Below are 17,958 nucleotides of genomic sequence, written 5' to 3'. Positions count from 1 at the left end.
TTTTAAAAAATTTTTATAAAGTCATTCACAATAGTTTATTACAGTTAATATTCAAACACCAATCCCACCACTGTGCAACTTTCCTCCACCATAAGAGGAACATGTGTGAAGATTGTGTATTTCATCCTGGAGCCATTTAAGCCCTTGTATAAGAGATTGCAAGCATGTGTGTTAAACCCAAACAAATGTGTGCTACTTTTGGTACCTCACTGGGCTAAGGTATAAATAGATCACGTGGCCACAAATGTGGCCGCACGCTCCAGCACATTTTATGTTGCTCTCTTCTGGAAACTTTATTTCTTAGTCTCTAGATCTTGGCCCTTGATGAGATTATATGGCACTGGGGGCAGTTTGTGGGTATGACTGCCAAGCTACTGGAAAGTTAGGGAGCTGGCGATCTCAGTCACTGGTCCCACATATCTGGGTTTTTCTGTAGGTTCCCTTGTAGGTGAGGCTCGTCTGAGCTTGTGGAGCGTGGCCTTGAGCATGTTGGGGTTTTCCTTGCATACAGCAGACCTGGTTTTGCTCCCCACCACCACCTATTGTGAAAGAACCCCCCTTGTAGGGTTGGGTTCTGGAGGTTTTCTGCTGCTGGAGTTTTGGAGTGGGAGGGAGACTCAACCCACCTCCGTCTGAGTGGAGCATTTCTTTTTTAAACATTACTTTAAAAAATGTTATTTCCTTGACACTTAACAGTTGTTCTTTTCTCATAGACTTGACTGTATGTGGCCAAAGGAATAATTTGATATTTTGTAAAAAGGACTGGAGGTTAAATAAGGGTTGGCACTCCTCTCTTTCTTTGTGCTGGTGATTTTCATGAATCACCTGAAGTTAGTGGTTCTGGTTAAAAGTAAGGGCTTTTAAAAAAAGTGCTTATTTTCCTCCTTTCCCTTCCCTCTGTTGCTGTTGTTAAGTCAGGGGTGGGAAGTTCGCGCACACTTGGTGTTCTCTGGGTGAGTTGGGGAGTTGTACATCTGGTTGTGGTGGTCATGTTCTCAGCTTGAGTTGCAATGCTTGTAAACATGTTTGCCAGGGACTGTGCGCTTAACTTGTGCTTATGCACATTCTGATGGTAGTTTTTGCTATCGATGGCACTCCCGGCCCATGTGCTTGAACATCTTAGCTGTGAAGTGTGACGAGGGTGATACCCTTTAGCTGTAGGCTCACATAGATCTAGCTACAGTGCAGAAAGAAATTGCTCATGGTGTGAGGTACCTAAGACAGTGCTTCCAGGGCTGTACTGACCACATATGATAACACTTGGAATTGAACTCGTGGCCTCATGCCTGGAAGGTGGGCGCTTTGGGCACTGAGACATCTCCCAGCCCTTGAAGTGATTTTTAAAAATAACATTGCTTAGAAATCTGGTAGCCTGAAGTAGTGCCAGGAATGTAACTCACAAGTACGCAGCTCATGCTTTACTTGTGTATTCTCGGTGGCTTCATCCTACTGATGTTTGTTGAGGTACTTGGGTGTTTATATTTTTGTTTTATCAAATTGGGAGATTGATGATGATGATGATGATGATGATGATGATGTTTTTAGGTGCTATCACTCCAGTCCAGTAGCACAGTGGATAGGGTGTTTGCCTTGCACGCGACCAGCCCGGCCGACGCAAGTTCAATTCCTTCGCCCCTCTCGGAGAGCCCAGCAAGCTACAGAGAGTATCCTGCCCGCATGGCACAGCCTGGCAAGCTACCCGTGATGTATTCGATATGCCAAACACAAGAAGTTTCACAGTGGAGACATTACTAGGCCTGCTCAAGCAAATCGATGAACAATGGGAGGACAGTGACAGTGATGTTTTCAGGTCACACCTGGAGATACTCAGGGGTTACTCCTAGCTTTGTGCTCAGGAATTAGTTCTGCTGAGCTCGGGGAACCATATGAGCTGCCAGGGATTGAACCGTGTTGGCCGTGTGCAAGGCAATGTCCTACCCACTGTACTATCACTCTTGTCCCGTGTTCTGTAACATTTATGTTACTTTTACTCTAGTTTTCCTGCACAAGTCTGAGTCCATATATTAGGATCAGTTTCTCAGGAAGAAAATTTGTGTAGGTGTGTGTGTTCGTTTATCTGTGTTTGTATCTTCTGATTGGTACAGGATATTTGCTCAATTCTTACCCTGAAACTTTTGCTAGGTTCTCAGATGGTGAGCCTTCATAGACCATTCATAGTTCTAGGCTAGAACTTGACATTGAATGAAGGGAAGAAACATCCTTGCGCCAAGAGCATAGTTAGAGGCTGATTATATTGCCAAATTACTTATTTTAAGTGATAACATCATGTAGTGGACTTTAAAAATTTGGACATTTGTGTGAATTTTCTTTTGTTTTGGTCACACCTGGTTTCTGGCCAGGAGACAATAGGTGGTGGTGGGAGCAAAACCGGGTCTGCTGTATGCAGGGCAAAGCCTTCCCCATTGTACTTTCTCTTCGATCCCCTGTAAGTTTTCCTCTGCCGTGCTTATGCTGCCTGCCTATGTTGTACAGAATTCATTGGGCGTAGTGTAATATTAATCGCATATTTTATATAGAAATTTTAAAGCAATAACGGTTCTGGGACCAGAGAGATAGTACAGTGAGTAGCATACTTACCTTGACATGGCCGATCCAGTTTCAATGCCCAGCATCCCATCGGATCTCCCAAGCACTGCCAGGAGTAATTCCTGAGTGCAGAGCCAGGAGTACCCCTGAGCACAGTCGGGCATGGCCCAAAAACAAAAACAAGAACAAAACAAAAATCAACAATGATTGTTCTGTTTATTAGTTTTTCAGAAAAAATTTATTAGTGAATCACTGTGAGGTACAGCTACAGATTTACATATTTTCGTGCTTGTGTTTCAGTCATACAATGCTCGAGTACCCATCCCTGCACCAGTGCCCACCCTCCACCGCCGACGATCGCGGCATTCCTCCCCACCCCACCCCTGCCTCTGTGGCAGGGCTCCCTTTTATTCTCTCTCCCCCTTTGGGTGTTGTAGTTTGCAGTAGAGGTATTGAGTGGTCATTGTGTTCGATCTATAGTCTACTTTCAGCACGCATCTCCCATCCCAAGCTGGTTCTCCAACCACACGGTTCTGATTATTTTTATAAAGAAGTTATACCTGTTAATATTTGTCTGTTTTTCAAGTTTCAGTTATTTGGATGGAAACATTAAGTCTGATTTTTCTGTTATTTTACTCTAGGCAGCACACTTCTGCTTTTGTTCCTTCATCAGGACGAATTTATTCTTTTGGACTAGGTGGTAATGGGCAGCTAGGAACTGGTTCAACAAGCAACCGGAAAAGTCCTTTCACTGTAAAAGGAAATTGGTTCCCGTATAATGGGCAGTATGTGCCAGGTATTGGTAAGTTTTTTCATATTCAAGCTTTGTTTCATACTTTTAGATTATTGTTAAAATTTAGTCTTAAATTATGTTCGTCTTCAATAGTTTCTGTTTGAAGTTAAGGAATTCCAGGATGCATTTGTAAAAATGAGATACAGAACAGTATCTATTTTTGCTTATGTATGTGCAGTGTTGTAATATACTGGAAATATTTAGTCGCCATGCTCATAATTTTCAAAACCCTTGAAATTTCCTGAGCCATCATAGTAATGGGAAGGAACATCTTTTGTCTCATAGTTCCCCTCAATCCTTGGAATTTCCGGAATGACAGTGGGAGCATCTTTTGTCAAATATTTGTTCTTTTTCCCTCAGTTCCTGGGCCTACCTGAGCTTGCCTCTGGCTTCTGAATTGTGCTGGGGAGTCTTGGAGGAGTGAACCCTAACCTGTGAGATCTGATGTTATGGTCAAGCAGATAACTTGAGTTGAACTGTGTTTGATATAGAACATTCAGTTTGTGTCATAGAATTGCTTAGTCTGGGAAAAACTGCACATATCTAATAATAGTGTCTGATGTGAAGTCTGCTGTCTAGACTATTCCTCAGAATTGTTTGCCCATTTATTGGTAATTGGTTGTCTTTGAGATTTTTTTTTTTTTGGTCTATTAAGGTTTATTCAGTGACAAGCATGTGTAATCATTGACTTTTGAAGAGGGCCCCAAAATTTTTATTATGAATAACCTGCTTTTTTTTTGAATTTCCACATCCCAAGTTGGAAATATAATTTCTTTTTTTCATTTTTGAATCACAGTGAGATAGACACAGTTAAATAAGTTATTAATGATAGGTTTTCGCTCAAGACCAGTCCCTTCACCAGTGTATATTCCCCACCACCAATGTTCCTCCTTTAGGGAAACCTGCATGATCTTTTTTTAAAAAAGTTTTTATTTTAACATTGTGACTTACCAAGTGGGTCCAGCACCAGTCCCACCACCAGTGTGGGGCTCCCTTCTAACAATGTCCCCATTTTCCCACCCTCCACCCCAGTCTGCCCCTTGGCAGGCGCAATCAAATTTACTTCATATATATATATATATATACACACACACATATACATATACATACATATATTTAAACACAAAGGTAAATGGAATTATCAAATCTATATCATTGAGTCAATTTGCGATAATTGTTATCTCACAGTGATGTTGCTAACGTCATTGTCTGAGGATCTACAATGCTGGTTAGTGCTAGCTGAGCCTTCTGTGTTAACTGTTTAGTCTCTTTGGTCTCTTCTACAACTTTCTATTCAGATTTGCTTCATACTGCTGTTTTTTACAACACAAAGGTAAATGGAATTATTAAATCTTTATCATTAAATGTCAATTTGAGATAATAGTTCTCTCTCATACTAAAGTCATTGAGGATCTACTGTACCGGTTAGTGCTAGGTGAGCCTTTTGTGGTATTATTTAGGCTCATTTGTCTTCTATGCAACTTTCTGATCAGATTTGCTGTGATCCTACTGGACTGCCAATACTATGAAATTTTGAGATGTTCAGACATATGCAGCTGTAGATCTGGAAAAATTTGGTGTCTCGGCAGTTTGATGAGGTTCAGTTGTGAAACTAGGCTGTTTCTCATTGGATTGCTATCAGGTGTGGCTGCAGGCAGCTGTGCCTTCAGCCCGAAGGGGACTTTGCCTGCCCCCATTCCAAGAAGTCCCCAGAGCAATCAGCCCAGACGGGTCTGCCTGGGACGACTCCGCGGTATCATGCTCTTTTGGAGAGATGTCAGTCACTCTTTTCTACTTAAAAACTTAAAATATAATTTTAAAGATATATAAATATGTTCAGGCTGGAGCAATGGCACAGCGGGTAGGGCATTTGCCTTGCATGCAACCAACCCGGGTTCGATTCCTTCATCCCTCTCAGAGAGCCTGGCAAGCTACCGAGAGTATCCCGACCACATGGCAGAGCCTGGCAAGCGCCCCATGGCATATTCGATATGCCAAAAACAGTAACAAGTCTCACAATGGAGACGTTATTATGCCCACTCAAGCAAATCGATGAGCAACGGGAGGATAGTTCTACAGTGCTATAAATATGTTCATAATTCATATATGGTATAATAATTGAAAAGGCTATTTCAGAAAAGGTCAGGATACAGACTATTTTTTTCTTGTTTTTGTTTGATTTTTGTGCTTAGAATATGATGTCATTTCCTCCCAGTTACTCATAGGTTTGGAACATGGATTTATTTAGTAGCACTGTGTTGCTCTTTATTTATTTATTTTTCTATGTATAATTTTTTTTTTTAATTTTCATTAGTGATACACCATGAGGTACAGTTGTAGACTTACAAATTTTGTGCTTGGGTTTCGATTATACAATGATCAAGTACCCATCCCTCCACCAGTGCCCATTTCCACCACCATGGATCCCAGTATTCCTCCCACCCCCCCATCCCACCCTGCCTCTGTGGCAGGGCATTCCCCTCTGTTCTCTCTTTCCTTTTGGGTGTTTGCAAAAGAGGCATTGAGTGGCAATCATGTTTGGTCTCTTGTCTACTTCGACATGCTTCTCCCATCCTGGGAGGATCCTCCCAGCACCCTTTCTTTGGTGCTCCCTTCTCTAGCTGAGCTGCCTTTCATGTGTCATCAACATGTTATTGGCATTTAGTCCTGTTTCTCCCACACAGGACTACTGATAGTAAAGAGATTTGTTATTAAACGGGAAGGTTACTATAAGAAATTGTGTATTTTCAAGTTTAGTTATTGATTTATTTGTTCACCCTTAAAATTTGGTAATATTTCATTAAAATGGGAAAGGAGATGGATTTGGAGGTGGGGAAGTTGGGCCATACCTGAAGGTGCTCAGACCTTACTCCTGGCTCTGTGCTCAGGGATCACTCCTGGTGCTGTTCAGAGGATCACTTGAAATGCTAAGCTTGAACTAGGGTTATAGACTGTGTAAGGCAAGCACCTTACCCCTGTGCTATCTCTGTGTCCCCGGGGAGATGGAATTTGAAAATTAGTCATTTTGTTGTAGTAGTCTCATGAGACAGGAAGATAGCTCGAAGGGCTGCAGCATATGTTTTGCATTCCGGAGCCCCCCCCCCCCCCCCATCCCTTGACCTCCAGAACACCACTGGGAGGGACACTGAACACTGCCCGATGGGGCCCAAAAAATAAAGCAAAAAGTTAATTTTGGGGGACATTCTGATACATGATACATATTGTGATGGGGTTTCATACCTATAACACACACCCCACACCCTGCCCCAGAGCACAGAGTTCCCTTCCCCCGTCTCCTCTCTTCCTCGCTTCCTCCTCCCCACACCTCTACCCCTCTATTCTCCATCATGGTCAACTCAGTTGTACAGACCAGCTTTCCATATATGAGAGAGTTATTCTGTATCTGTTCGTTTGTTTCTGACTTACTTGACTCAGCATGACAGTCTACACATCCATCCACATAACTGTAAGTTGCATTGTATCATTTTTCCTTATAAGTTGTATTCCACTGTGTATATGTATCAGGTTTTTTTTTATCCAATCATTTGTTCTTGGACACTTGGAGTGTTTCTGGATTTTGGCTATTGTGAATAGTGCTACAAGTGAACTTAAGGTACAAAGTCTTTTCTGAATAGTTTTTGGGCCCTCGGGATAAATGACAAGAAGCGGGATTTCTGAGTCATATGGAAGCTGAGAAGTGTCCAGTTGACATGTTTCCCCACATCCATGCCAACACTGTTTGTTTTTGTTCTTCAGTGTGTACCTTTCTCACTAGTGTGACATGATATCTTGTTGTTTTGATTTGCATCTCCCTGATGATAAATGATGCAGAGCAATTTTGCGTATACCTTTGTGTCTTTGAGGAAGTTTCTGTTCATCTCTTCCTCTCATTTTCTTAATCAGATTTTTTTTTCCTATCAGTGCTTTGTATATCTGGAATATTAACTCTTTGTCAGATGAGTGATGCACAAATATTTTCTCCCGGTCTGTAGCTGCCTTTATTCTGGTCATTGTTTCTTTTTGCAGAACAGAAGCTTCTTAGTTTGTTGTCACGGTCACGGTCCTCCCGTTGTTCATCGATTTGCTCGAGCAGGCCCAGTAACACCTCCATCATGAGACTTGTTGTTACTGTGTTTGGCCTATCGAGTACATCACAGGGAGTCTTATTTTTCATCTGTTTGCTTCTGTTTGCTTGGCCACAGAAGATGCACAAGATTTATGAATTCCAGACTGACTAACAAGCTTTTGCTTTGTTTTTTGTTTTTTGTTTTTTTTTTTTTGGCTTTTGATGCCACTCTCAGCAATGCTCCGGGGTTGCTACTGGCTTTGCACTCAGGAATTACTCCTGGTAGTGCTTATAGTGCTTATAGATCGTATTAGGATGCCGGGAATTGAACCCAAGTCGGTCATGTGAAGGCAAACACCCTACTTGCTGTATTACCTCTTTGGCCCTGATATCCTGATAAAGGTTTAATCTATTTCAATTTGACTTTTGTATATGGCATTAGAAGGGAGCTTGAGTTCCTTTTTTGCATGTGAGTGAGGAGTTTTCCCAGCAGACACTTTTTTGGTCCACTTAATAATACTTTTTCCTCTTTTGTCAAATATACCTGAGGATTGTCCATTGGTCTAAGAGTCTGTCTTTATTTCAGTACTATGTAGTTTTAATTTCTATAGCTTTGTAGCATAGTTTGAAGTTGAGGGGGGAGAGCGAGAGCGAGAGAGAGAGAGAGAGAGAGAGAAAGAGAGAGAGAGATCCACCTTTTTCCCCAAGCATTACTTTTTCTATTTAGGGCTGTTTATTACTCAGTAAAAATTTCAGTTGAGCTTGATTTATGTCTTTAAAATATCACAGTTTTTCTTTTTCCCCCCTAGAGACTAAATCAAATCTATATAATGCTTTTTTGCTGATACCCTTCCAATTCATGGACTGGGTGTATTTTTATTTGCTTACACCCTCTTTTCTTTTATTACTGGTTTATAGTTCTCCTTATATAAGTCTTTTGCCTCATATTAACCTTCGATTTATGCACATAGGATTTGTAGCCTGCCACTTGACATACAAGCCTTTTGCTTCTAGGAGCTTTTTGTTGTAGAGTCTTCTAGGTGTAGAGTTTCCTAGTTACCGGATCATGTCAGTCATAAATAGTGAGCATTCGGCTTCTTTGCTGATCTGAGTTTCCGTAATATTCCTTTCTTACCAAATTGCCATGACAAGCCATTCTTTCTTTTTTTGTTTTAATTTATTTATTTTGCTTTTTTATGGGTCATACCCAGTGATACTCAGGGATTCCTCCTGGCTCTGCACTCAGGAATTACTCCTGGCGGTGCTCAGGGGACCATACGGGATGCTGGGAATTGAACCCAGGTTGGCCATGTGCAAGGCAAACGCCCTACCTGCTGTACTATTGTTCTAGCCCCAAGCTATTACTTCTTAAAAAATAACTTTTCTCACACCCTGTCTCGTGGATCTCCTGCAACATAAATGTTCATTCATTTGATATTGTCGTTCAAATTCCTTAAACTGTGTGTGTGTGTGTGTGTGTGTGTGTGTGTGTGTGTAATCTGTGGGAGTCATAGTCACACATAATTCAAGGTGAAATTAAAGGGTGACTATCAGAAATTGAATGGCAGAGGTCAAACGCTGGAGAAATCATACGGTGAGTAGGGCGGTTGCCTTGCATGCGGCAGGCCCTGGTTCAGTTCCCAGCATTCCATAAGGTCCTCTGAGCCTCACCAGAGTAATTCCTGAGTATAACGCTGGGAGTAAGCCCTGAGCACCGTGGGGTGTGGTCACAAACAAAACAGTGTGCTCAGTGCTCAGGAGCTGTCCCTGACTCTGCTGTGAGTTGGGAGACTCACTGTAATAAGGATTGAACTTTGAGCTCTGTAACTTGCAAGGCCTTAAACCCCTGTATTATCTCTCTGGCTCCCGGGCAGGACTCTAGATATTAAAGTACTTTAATTTTCTTCTTATTTTGACTAACAAAAACAGAGAAGGAAAAGGAAAAAGCTTCCCTTACACCTGAAGTTGCACATATTTGTGGTTATCAGTGCTTCCACATTTGGTTTTGACTCTCACACACTTGGATGTGGTGCACTAGGGATCGTACTCGGTAATGTGGGACAGTACCCAGAATCAGACCTGCAGCGTATTACCCTCAAGATCTCTTTGACACAGAGTTCCATCTCTAACCCTTAAATATCTTTTTGAAAAAGAACTGTATTGTACCTTACTGCAAGTTTGCTTACTAAATTTTCTAATTTTGGACTGGGCCTCAGTTTTGTTTTGTTTTTTAATTTATTTATTTATTGAATCACTGTGGGAAAAGTTACAGAGCTTTCAGGTTTAGGTCTCGGTCATGCAAATATCAAACACATTTCCCTTTACCGATACTTATTTTTCACCACAAAGAACCCCAATAAACCCCCACCCCCCACCTCTCCCAATGCCTGTGAGGCAGATGAGTTCTAGTTAACACTCTATCTACTTTGACTAGATTCATTGTTTTGATAAAAGATGCACCCTTATTATTTAGAGTTTACACCCCCAAATCAGACATGCTGAAAAGGCATTGTGAAATGATTTGCTTTCTGCAGCTGGGTTCAAGAATTAAATGATGTCGCGCAGCCGCGGTTTTGGATTTCTGCTATTTTACTTATTAACCCTGGAAGTATTTCTGCTGAGAGTCAGATAATTAAGAAGAGATTGGTTTCTGTGCTCTGGAGCCATGGCCGTGCCGGAGAGCCGCTCGTGGGGGGCAACTCGTGACCTCGGTAGGGCGTGAAGGACGAGCTGGGAACGCCCCCCTTTATTAATAAAACTGAGGCCCAGGTTTTAGTCTGGGCCTCAGTTTTATTAATAAATTGTTGCCAGCAAACTGTTATCTGTACTCTGTTTTATTTATTTATTTTTTTGGTGTGCCGGGGGGGGGGGGGGGGGAGCAGAGGCTGGAGCGATAGCACAGCGGTAGGGCACGCAGCCAGCCCGGCTGACCCGAGTTCGATTCCTCCGCCCCTCTCGGAGAGCCCAGCAAGCTACCGAGAGTATTCGATATGCCAGACACAGTAACAACAAAGTCTCCAATGGAGACGTTACTGGGCCCGCTCGAGCAAATTGCTGAACAATGGGAGGACAGTGACTGTGTGTGTGTGTGTGTGTGTGTGTGCGCGCGCGTGTTGAAACAATTATAGTTTTAAATTCATTTTTTTTGTTATTTTTAAAAGAATATTCATGCTTTTATTTACTTCTGAACTCTCATACACTTTTCATTCCAGTTTTACATGATCTCAGTTTAAAGCTTGACATAAAAAGATTATGTTTTTATATAATGCATTGTTAACAGATTTTTAAAAACATCTTTTTATTGTAAATACAAAAGGAAGACATCAATTTACAACATTGAGGGATCATTTAGTACCCAATACTTGGGCAGTCTCATTCTCATAGCAATCAGAGCATTCCAAGTCAACTTATGTCATTGAATTTATGAATGAAAGCTTGCTTTTACATAACAGAAACAAATAATATGTCGAGTGCTCTGAAAATGTTTTGAATTCCTTTATATTTTATTTTTATTACAGATCTTGAAGAACATTTCTGTGTGAAAAGAATTTTTTCAGGTGGAGATCAAAGCTTTTCACATTACTCTAATCCCCAGGTAACTATAGTCAAATATAAAGCCCAAATAATTTTGAGGAATATTTTGAACTTGCGTTAATGTTCTTTGTTACAAAGCAGTAGGTTAATTTTTTTTTTCAAATGTACCAAACACAGTTTGTTTTATTTGTTAAGTGTTTAGTAGAAATTTACTTCTAGTGCAAAAACACAAGTTAGTGGTTAGTGGTATTACATTATATATAATAGCTCTTCTCTCTGACTAATCTACTTATTTTAAAATTTAGAACTGTGGACCACCAGATGACTTTAGATGTCCTGATCCTTCAAAGCAAATCTGGACTGTGAATGAAGCTCTAATTCAAAAATGGCTGAGCTACCCCTCTGGCAGGGTTCCTGTGGAGATAGCCAAGTAAAAAAACCCACACAATATTTTATTTACACACATACACACACACACAAAAAAAAAATCCCATAAGTTTTTATCTTAGCGGTAGAGCAACCTATGTTTGAGTTTTTATCTAAATAAATCATTCAGTATCATTCACTATTTTAAATACAGAAATTTGAATGCCTAAATTTTTAACTTGAATACCTAAAGTTTTTTTATAAGAATATTTTAAAGGTCTTGCATTTAAATGTATATGAGTTGTTACTTATATAATTATTAAATAACTTAATATTTTAAGTATAGTTATTTTAGGATTGGGTTAGAAATATGTTCCTTCTGACTTCATACTGGTCAGTGTATTTGAACTCATACTCCCTGGAAGATTAGAATAATACTGCTTACTTGAGTATATTGCCTACAGATTAACTTGTTTAATATGAAAGGGTTTTTGCTGATGGCTGTGGTAGTGTTTGGAATGAGCAACTGTTTGATCAGTTGTTTTTTATAGCTTGTTTTCCCAAACTAAGTTTTCTTTTTCTTGAAAGCTCAAAGATGAGACTTTAAATAGCAGACATTAGATATGCTTTGCATGCTACAGACCTGAGAATGATCCCTGGACCCCATATTTGTCCCCTGAGCACTGCTAGAGGTGATCCCTGGAAGTGATCCCTGAGCACAGAGCCAGGAGTAATCCCCGAGTACTGAGTACTGCTGGGGCTAAAAAAATAAATAAATTGCAGCCCAGATTAGATTTAACCACTTCCGTGGAATGAAAAAAAAAGTGCATGTTTATATAAAGGGTTTTGTTTTGGTTTTTTTTTGTTTGGGTTTTTTTTTTTTTTTTTCTTTTTGGTCATGTCCGGCGATGCTCAAGGGTTAAGTCCTGGTTCTGCACTTAGGAATTACTCCTGGCAGTGTTCAGGGGACCATATGGGATGCTAGAAATCGAACCCGGGTTGGCCACATGCAAGGCAAATGCCCTACCTGCTATGTTGTCACTCCAGCCCCTATAAAGAAAAAATTTTAAGAGCATTTGATTTGTTTGATAAATCGGGGGTTTAATATTTGAGAAAATGTAAATCGTAGTGCTTTTATCACAAGCTGATCTTTATTAATTTTTGGAATTCTGATTTTAATTATTTTGAATAGTTTTCTTTAGCTTTTTTGTTATAGTAAATATTTTAGTTTTTATTTAAAAGGATGTTAGTTTCTCATTTTGTTACTGGGAATTTTTTCTAATTCTTCTAGTGAAATAGATGGGACGTTTTCTTCTTCTGGCTGCCTAAATGGAAGTTTTTTAGCTATTAGGTAAGTGGCAATACTTTGTTATGCTGAATTTTCTAATTCATCATATTAAATATATGTTAAATCAGAAATGAAATTATTTTAAATCTTTATTGTTTTCTCTGCCTCTTTTTTTCCCAAGTAATGATGATCATTATAGGACAGGAACCAGATTTTCAGGAGTTGATATGAATGCTGCTAGACTTTTATTTCACAAACTTATACAGCCTGATCATCCTCAGATATCTCAACAGGTTTGTTTTTGAAGCTTTTGGTTTTTTGTTTTTTATTTCATCTGTTACTTTGATGTACCTAATAGCCTAATTATAGTTTCATACTTTTTCTTAGATGTGTATGATGTGATTTTAAATATACTAATGAATTATAATAAGGTTTTGCTTAAAGTATATATAAATCTTGCTAGATTGTAGAAGTAGATGTTATGTTTAATATTAACATGTTGGTTAAGTATGTAGTTATCACAGTAGAGAGTTTAAATGAAGACCTGCACACAAGATTTTTTTAAATTGTTTTAAGATGATTTTTGGCATTCTTATTATCTTTTTAAGTGCATTAATTCATTTCTTGTAAGATACTTTTTTTTTCCCAAATCACATTTGCTGTAGTATCAGTTTTTCTCTCTTTTCCGAAAAGTACATTCATTTTAAATGAAGTAGGTTTTACTTTTTGTCAAAATATAGGTGGCAGCTAGTTTGGAAAAGAATCTTATTCCTAAACTGACTAGCTCCTTACCTGATGTTGAAGCACTGAGGTTTTATCTTACTCTACCAGAATGTCCCCTGATGAGTGATTCCAACAATTTCACAACAATAGCAATTCCCTTTGGTACAGCTCTTGTGAATCTAGAAAAAGCACCACTGAAAGTACTTGGTAAGCATTTTAATGTTTTTTTTCTAATTTAATAGAAGTTTTTACTTTTTTCGTCATTTGAAATTTTGCTACCCAGATTATTTTGCATTTCCTAGGATAAAGTAAACCTCTTTTTCCTTTTGTTGCTTTTTTCTATTTATCTGATGCTAGTTGTTGCAGGAAGGGCATGTTAAATATTAAAACTATAATTGAATACAACAGCAGAAAAAACATTAGAAAAGAGAAAACATTTTCCTCTCACTTGAGTCCCTCTAGAGCGGTCATGCTATTAGAGGAGGTGTATTTCAAACTGAACAAGCATGGGTATTGAGTCCTTCTTAAACTCTATTAACTGTGCCTTGTATTTTCTCTACTTGCTAATTTCACGATGATTTTGCTTTCTCTGCATATAGAGGAGATTGTCCTCATGTGACTGTACAAAGTTCTGTCTCTCTCTGCTCTGATTTTTTCACCTTTGATTTTTCCTCTCTATACATTTTCTACTTCTGCATTTCTTTTCTAACTCTTGGCCTTTATAGTTATAGATGGTTTAACGACATTTATCCAACTGCTTTTCTTTCTAATTTGTAACTGTATTTCTATTCAGATATATAGAAATAATAGAATCAGTATAAAATATTCCAGGCTAAGGATGACCAGAACAAACTAGCAAATGGTAGAATTGTGGAATTTGAGGGAATTAGACAGCTATTGAAGTGTGAAGTAAAAACACAAAAGGGTTTGTGTTTTTGTCAAAATTTTTTTTTCTACTTCATAGAATTGTTGTATTTAGGTTTACTGGTCTCAGAGAGTGAATGTGGGAAAGGACAGAAGACATTATCCTTTATATTTATTATACAGATTCTGTATTCGAATTTCAGTAGTATTGCGTTTTAAAGGTTCCTAACAATGTTTTAACTTTTTGCAAAATTGAAAGTAAAACTTGAAGAGATCCTTACTTAAGAGTATTTGAGCAATATTTTAAAGTTTTATTTAAATAGTAAAAATTTAATTTCAAAAACTTTTTTAGTAGCTGGTTTCCATAATGGTCGTAACTGGTGAGTTTTTAATATAATTGAAGAAACCAAGATTATAAATTGAATAAATATGTATATTTGCTTTTGAGAGTTTTGGAATAGCATTCTTTAACTTGAGGCTGGGACAAAGTCTCTAAACCCTAGAAATGTTACATAAAGTTTTGTGTATGTGTATTTTCCTAGACTTTTCAAAGGATTAAAAGCCACTGCTTTAGAAGCAAAGTCAGTGTGATTTTGAAAATTGTGATTTTTAAAAATTCATTTTATTTGCATGTTCACCCTTTAATAACAGAAAACTGGTGGTCAGTACTTGAACCTCCACTATTCCTCAAGATAGTAGAACTTTTTAAGGAAGTTGTGGTACATCTTTTGAAACTCTACAAGATCGGCATTCCCCCTTCTGAAAGAAGAATTTTCAACAGTTTTCTTCATACTGCATTAAAGGTTTTAGAAATATTGCATAGGGTATGTCCAATAGTTCCTTTATTTTTCCTCTTTCCCCATTGCTACTAATAGATTGATTTGTGTATTTTAACATTAATATAATATAGATTTAAAATCGTATAAAATATAATTACATAGGAACTTGGGGAAAATATCTAAATTTTCTTTAAAAGAAATAATTTATAGTTTTGAGCTTTGTTCTTATTTGACTCTGGCCTTGTTTGGACTTTCTATAGTCGGGCAGAACAATAGCATACTAATGAGTTAGAAATCGTATATTTTATTGTGAAGCACCTAATTTGTCATTGTAAATAATGTTTTTTGGTTATGAGAGTACTTCCCAGTTTTGACTGTGACCATTTAAAACTCACGTTCTTTTGCTATTAACTACTGACTTTAATCAAAATAGAGCAATTAATTTGAGACAATTAGTCATTGTTGACTTCACTAGAAATTGGAACCATATATAATTCATTAATATGCCTATTGTTCTTTCCTGCCCTTCTTCCCAGTGTAAGAAATAGTACCTTTTACACACTTTGTAGCAGTTCAAAGTTACATGAAGAAGTAGAGTCTCAACTGTTCATTAAAGATGGATTTGAGACATCCCTGACAGCTGGTAGGTATATTTCAGTTGTGCCATTTGGTATCTTGAGATACTATTTTGGGAGACATGACCTAAGGGAGAAGCATGTTATTAGCCACTGGAATAACTGAAAATCCATATGAATCCATAATCTCAGTTTCTGCTCCTTTTGGCTTCTTTAGTCTTTTTACTTTAGTATCTTGCCTAGTAAATAAAGTTAATGATAATCAAGAAGTATATGATAATTAGACAAAAAAAGAGTCCTTTCATGTAATAAAGAATCCTTGTGAATTATTTATTTTTCTTTTTATTCTTTTTGGGGGTTCCTATGCATTTTCTCAACTACTTTTTTTTATTTTTATTTTTATTAGTGAGACATCATGAGGTACAATTGTAGACTTACAAATTTTGTGCTTGGATTTCAATTATACAATGATCAAATACCCAACCCTCCACCAGTGCCCATTTTCCACCACCACGGGTCCCAGTATCCCTCCCATCCCCCATCCCCCCCATCCCACCCTGCCTCTGTGGCAAGTCATTGCCTTTTATTCTCTCTCTCCTTTCGGGGTTTGCAAAAGAGGCATTGAGTGGCAATCATGTTTGGTCTATAGTCTACTTTCCGCATGCTTCTCCCATCCTGGGAGGATCCTCCCAACACCCTTTATTTCTTGATCTTAAACTGTTTTCTTTTTATTATCTCTAACAATCCTAGAAAAGCAAGCCATTTCTTTCCTCATTGAAACTGAAGAAATGAAAGATCTTTCTTTCCTGAGGAAATAGTTCAATTCTTATTTTTAGCCTTCTAGAACATGATTTGCTGTAGCATTTTATGATTAACTGAACTCTGCAGTAACTATTAGTAAAAATTCTCTAATGGAAAGATAGCCCAAAGGGTTAAAGCACCTACTTCACATGTGGGAACCTTGGGTTTGATCCCAGAGCTGCATTGCCCCCTGAGCAAATACATAAAGCAAGCAAGCAAAGATTCTTTACTTTGATGACAAGTATTTCTCCTCTTCTGTGTACCTGAGGTGTAAGAGTCAAGGGATTAGTTAGACCTTTTTTTTCCTCTTCTCTGTACCTACTGAGCAGTCTATACCCAATTCCTAAAGTTACTCAGTACTCTCCCTTTCTCCCGTGTCTGCTTCTGTTATTTCTTTTTCCCTTCTTTCAGTTGATTTGCCACAAATGAATGGGAAGATGAGAATAAATTGACCTTATGTTTACACATTTAATCTCATTTTTTAACAGACAGAACGTTAGCAAGTAACTTCCTATGTCAAAACCTTGGCCTTTAGGAGGAAGAATCCATGGAATTCTATCTCCAGAAATCTTTTTTGCTAGGCCCACCCATGCTAAGTATGTTAGTTTTTTGCAACGTAAAGAAAAGGATAAATAATCTAGCATTTATTGCTTTTTGGTAGCTACAATTAGATCTGCCCTTATACATAAATTCATGTGAATCCTTTGCATTTATTTCTCGTTTAACCTTTTTAACTGCAAAATTTATATTTTGCCCCCCATGTAGTCTGGAAAATGAATCTCAGTGTCAAAGGTCATAATTAAGTAGCAAAATTGAAATACAAATCTCCTCCGATCTGCTGTTTCTGTATGCTTTTACAGCAGCAGATACTATAGTTTACATTTTAATAGGGGTTTTATGTTATTATAATGCTTCCACAATTATATATAGCATCATATTTTTTAAAACTTTTAAAAACCATTTGCTGCTTCCTATCTGTGAATTTGAATAAGTCTTTTATCTCATGCAAATGAAGAGTTACCATGACATAAGATTAAAACACTGGCCTCGGACTGCTGATATATTTCAGATTATATCTTAATAAGGCTGTGGATTTATTATCACACCACCACTTGGATAGGAACTGCCGCTTTTAACTTGATTTATTGATTTTATAAGGAGTGTAAATTCTATTTATTAAAGCAGGACGATAATGGTATAGAAGTTCTTTTTGTTGTTGTTCAGTTTTTATTTTGGGGCCACACCCATCAGTGCTCAAGAGTTACTCCTGGTGGTGCTTGGGGGACCATATGGGATGCAGGAGAATGGAACCTGGGTCAGCCGCATGCAAGGCAAGTGCCCTACCTGCTGTACTATCATTCTAGTCCCAATGGTATCCATTTTTTAAGCATCTGTTACTGGGAGTCCTTAGGGTAGTTGGTTATTTTTTTTTTTTTTACTTCGGAGAAAAATTTCCCTGGTTTTAATCTGCCATAAATTCTCGTATGTACATATTTTTAATTCAGGCATGATTCATTTTCTATTTAGTGAAACACAATTGCTTACCAAATGTTTGGGGTTTTTTGTTTTGTTTTGTTTTGTTTTCTTCAATGACTTTTAGGACTTAAAGCTGTATATTTCAC

General features: G+C 38.2%; 1 protein-coding gene across 3 annotated transcripts in view; it reads left to right on the top strand.

Moving 5' to 3' along the window:
* Window positions 1-17,958, top strand: part of HERC4 (HECT and RLD domain containing E3 ubiquitin protein ligase 4) — a 107,772-nt gene that overhangs the window by 43,267 nt on the left and 46,547 nt on the right. For all 3 annotated transcript variants that reach the window (XM_056113404.1, XM_056113403.1, XM_056113405.1), the window contains 7 exons: window positions 3,189-3,349; window positions 10,925-11,001; window positions 11,246-11,370; window positions 12,598-12,657; window positions 12,776-12,887; window positions 13,335-13,524; window positions 14,833-15,005. In XM_056113404.1, the coding sequence (XP_055969379.1) occupies window positions 3,189-3,349; window positions 10,925-11,001; window positions 11,246-11,370; window positions 12,598-12,657; window positions 12,776-12,887; window positions 13,335-13,524; window positions 14,833-15,005 (898 nt within the window). The remainder of the gene's footprint in view (window positions 1-3,188; window positions 3,350-10,924; window positions 11,002-11,245; window positions 11,371-12,597; window positions 12,658-12,775; window positions 12,888-13,334; window positions 13,525-14,832; window positions 15,006-17,958) is intronic.

The sequence above is a fragment of the Sorex fumeus genome, unplaced genomic scaffold (genome assembly GCF_029834395.1).
Source record: "Sorex fumeus unplaced genomic scaffold, SorFum_2.1 ptg000020l, whole genome shotgun sequence".
NCBI classification, from domain to species: Eukaryota; Metazoa; Chordata; class Mammalia; order Eulipotyphla; family Soricidae; genus Sorex; species Sorex fumeus.
This window is presented reverse-complemented; position numbering and strand designations above follow the sequence as displayed.